This window comes from Haliaeetus leucocephalus, unplaced genomic scaffold (genome assembly GCF_000737465.1).
Source record: "Haliaeetus leucocephalus isolate CR32 unplaced genomic scaffold, Haliaeetus_leucocephalus-4.0 Scaffold228, whole genome shotgun sequence".
NCBI classification, from domain to species: domain Eukaryota; kingdom Metazoa; phylum Chordata; class Aves; order Accipitriformes; family Accipitridae; genus Haliaeetus; species Haliaeetus leucocephalus.
The window spans coordinates 18,939,637-18,943,472 of NW_010972664.1; the positions used below are offsets into that span (position 1 = coordinate 18,939,637).

General features: G+C 52.2%; 1 protein-coding gene across 5 annotated transcripts in view; it reads right to left on the bottom strand.

Annotated features, from left to right (window-relative positions):
• Positions 1-453: 453 nt before the first annotated feature.
• LSAMP (limbic system-associated membrane protein) overlaps positions 454-3,836 on the bottom strand; it is a 1,004,442-nt gene continuing 1,001,059 nt past the window's right edge. For all 5 annotated transcript variants that reach the window (XM_010567434.1, XM_010567433.1, XM_010567431.1 and 2 more), the window contains one exon: positions 454-1,137. In XM_010567434.1, coding sequence (XP_010565736.1) covers positions 1,040-1,137 — 98 coding nt within the window. In that variant the 3' untranslated portion in view covers positions 454-1,039. The remainder of the gene's footprint in view (positions 1,138-3,836) is intronic.

Genomic DNA, 3,836 nt, shown 5'->3' on the forward strand with positions numbered 1-3,836 from the left:
CATCTTGTCTCACACTTACAAGGCAGGACATTATCTACAGCAGGATGAGCATATGTACACATGGACTGTTCCTTTTGCATGCTTCCAGAGAGCAAGAGAAAGAGAGAGAAGACGGAGCAAGAGTCACACATACACGCATGCATGCACGCACACAGGCATACACGGGAGAAAGAGACCTGGTCGAATTGAGGGGGGGAGAGGAAGAGGATTAAAAGAAAAGAAAAGGAAAGTATGTTTTCAGTAGAGTTGACACAGCTTTAGTTCAGGCCAGCTTGCACGATGTTGCATGAAGGAGGGGACAGGAAAGAAGGTGTTTAGCAAGGGCTGGGTGCGCAGGAGCGCAGGGTGAAGTGAAGAGAGGAAGGGGTTCTTCACAGGACACCAGTGTGCAGAGAGCTTCAGGTGGCTCGCTCTGGTTTGTGGCTTTTTTTTTTTTTTCTCCCTTTTTTTTTGTTGTTTTCAAAAATATGAACTGGCTGAGCATCGGCTCACAAAAATGACCCAGGGCATCCAAAAAGTAAAGTGGCTATAGACACCGAAGCAAAGACCTCTTTCTGCAAAAGAAAGAAAGAGGAGGGAGGAAGGAAGGAAGGTGAGGGAGTATGGGAAAGAGGAAGGAGGAGAGAAAAGAAAAGGGATCTCCTGTTCGATTGGCTTTGTGGGTTTTGTTGGATTGTTTACATTGCAGCATCCTCTGGCGACACAGTCCTTGCTGGTGCCCCATTCTCTCCCTCACTTCGTTTTGCCTCCTAGACGGTCGGTGACTTGACAGCCGGCTTGTCAGGTTTCGGATTAAATGTTGCTGAGTCTTCTTTGCTGTAATTTTTCCTCTCCCCCCTCTTCACTCCTGAACACACAAAAGTTGTGAAAGAAACAGTCCTCTCTCTCTCCCCCCCTCTCTTTTTTCTCTCTCCCCTCTCTTCGCTCTGTCTCCTGTATAACGCATTTTGTTTTGTGTGTTGTTGTTGTTGTTGTCGTGTTGGGTTTTTTTTTTAATTATTATTATTATTATTATTATTATTTTTAATTCTGATTTGTATTAACATTTGCTGAGTAGGCAGAGCAGGGACGCTGCCAGCAGCCACAGTGGGACGGCCAAACTCATGGAGCCGTTGTCTACTCTCCCTGTGCCGGGTCCTGCAGGGTGCGAGAAGGGAGAGAAAAGAGGACAAGATTACACACGGCTGAGCGAGACGGGGGTAACACAGGAACACGGCGCTTCGCTCCGGGGCTGCTCCTGCCGCAGGGAACCGGGGCTGCAGGGCACAGCCGCCTTCCCGCTCAGGTGTGCCTCCATCCAGGCTCCTGCCCGCCGGCTCCTCATCATCCTCCCCTCCTGCCCAACGCTCCATCGGCATGCGGCTCGCCCTAAGCAACACCCGGGCTGGAGAACCAGGGCCCGGAGCAAGCGGGAAGGCTCAGCCCCGGCTGCCGACCCCATCCCATCCCTCGCCGTGCCTCCGGCTGGATGCCCGGAGCGGGGGCACGGCTCACACCTTTGCACGGTGTACCCCCCTCCCCAGCCCCACATCTCCCCACTCTGCCACCTTCCCGGCGCTGGCCCTGGGATGCCAGGGCTCGTTGTAATTCTGTGCGGTGGCCAGTGCCTGTCTGCAGCCAGACACCGGCTCCGCAGGGGCTGATTCATCACAGCGGTCCGATCAATAAAACATGGGCCCGACCAGCGGATGCCTCCCCTCCCAGGGGCTGCGCCGCAATTATTTATTTCTTAATCGGGGTGGAGGAAGGCTTCGCTGTTGTGTTTATGGCCTTGCGGCACGGCACCTATGGGGTAAGGGTGCAGGGTGTGCCAGGGAGGTTGATTTTTTTCGTAAGGGTGGGAAACGAACTTGCATGCGTGTGTGCGTGCATGCACGGGGGGGGTTCTGCCAGGGGGGAAGTGCTCTGCCGCAGCAACAAATAGTGCAGCCTTGCTGCAGGAATATTAAGTGCTAACACTCCTGACATCTTCTCATTCATCCTCTCATTTATGGGTTCCCATTTCTGGATGGCTTTAAAGGCAGCGATGCTATTTTAAATTCACCCTGCAATACCAAGCCTTGGCAGCCTTTGCTTTATCATGGAGCAGGGAGGTGGTTTTGTAAATGCATGCTCATCATGTATATGTACACAAAGATGTACGCCTATATGTACATTTATATGTACGCATATATGTATAGGTACACGTATATGTAGTGTTTTACACAGAAGGGTGCAGGAAGATGCTGAAGCGTGGAGATGGAGATGAGTCTATACGTTGGGACTGATGCTGCGGTGGAAGAAAGAAGACATGCTTACTACCAAGAAGAGCTATTTTTCTAACGGTGGGGGGAGCCAAAAAAACCCTGCAGTTTACCAGGCGAAGAGCCGCTCTCTGCCGGGTGGAGCACGGGTGCCACAGGCTCGCTCGACAGCACAGTCGGTATTAAACTCTAGGTGGTGACTAAAAGGCAGCAAATCCACGGATGTCCCCAGAGCCCCTGAAATTCTGTAGCACTTTCATTTGTGTGATTTCTTCCTAATGTAGCCCATCACTTACTAGATCAGCTGTTTGTGCCCCAATTCTATTCTTTCATTATTAAGTAAGTATGTGCTGAATTGTGTGGAAAATTTATATTCCATCTATGGCTTCTTTTTTTCAGTTAGTCCCTGCTCGCCTTCTGTGGCTTATCACACAAATCCTACAATATTGGTTTTTCACTCCTTGTTTGGGTGACAGGAACTTATTTCCCCCTCTGAGCTCGGGCACCAGTTCAATTTCAGCTACTATACTTACCTGACCTATGTTTCAGAGAAAACGTCTTTCACGGTCAAATAATTGGGGGAGGCTGTTTGGGACCATTTCCATCCTATATTGGCAGTGAAGAAATCCCAAAACATGACTCCTTCGGGCCAGCACATAATCAAGAATACACCAGGCAGGGTGTGTTGCCTACAAAAGGTTTCCAGCCATCACGTTTTCACTGTTTGGCTAAAATACTATTTGTCTAACACATACATGTATGTCACACATACGTACGTGGCAACCACCCGCCCCTCCTTGCCACTCTCCTAGGGTGCACATGCCAGCAGAGCAAAGGCACAGGTACCTACGGGGGCACGCGATGCACAGCTGACGCAGGGCTGTGTTTGGCCTGGGCTGGGTGCTGCTGCCTTAATACGTGTAAGTGCACGGCTTGGGGTTTGTGTGCTTGGTGGGGCGTGGGGGAATAGAGGTGCGGTATGGTGTGGTGTGGAGTGGCTTGGTGTGGTGTGGTATGGCTTGGTGTGGTGTGGCATGGTGTGGTATGGCGTGGCATGGTGTGGTGTAGCATGAGTGTGGTATGGCGTGGTGTGGTGTGGCATGAGTGTGGTGTCGTGTGGTATGGCATGGTGTGGTGTGGTATGGCGTGGCATGGTGTGGTATGGCATGAGTGTGGTGTGGTATGGCGTGGTATTGTGTGTGTGGTGTGGCATGAGTGTGGTGTCGTGTGATATGGCGTGGTGTGGTGTGGTGTGGTATGGCGTGGTGTAGCATGAGTGTGGTGTCGTGTGGTATGGCGTGGTGTAGTGTGGTATGGCATGGCCGGGTGTGGTGTGGCATGAGCATGGTGTGGTATGGTGTGGTATGGTGTGGCGTGGCGTGGCGTGGCGTGGTGCGGTGCGGTGTGGTAAAGGGATGACCTTCTGCAATACCCAGGTATACGGGAGGACGCACAAGGCCTGGCGTGACGAAGGACCTGGGAGAGGGTCGCGCCAGCTCCCGCTCCCCTTGAGCTTCGCTGCGCAGCCTGGAAGGTACCTATCCATCCATCCACCCATCCATCCATCCATCCACCTCTCTGCCCCGCCAGGAC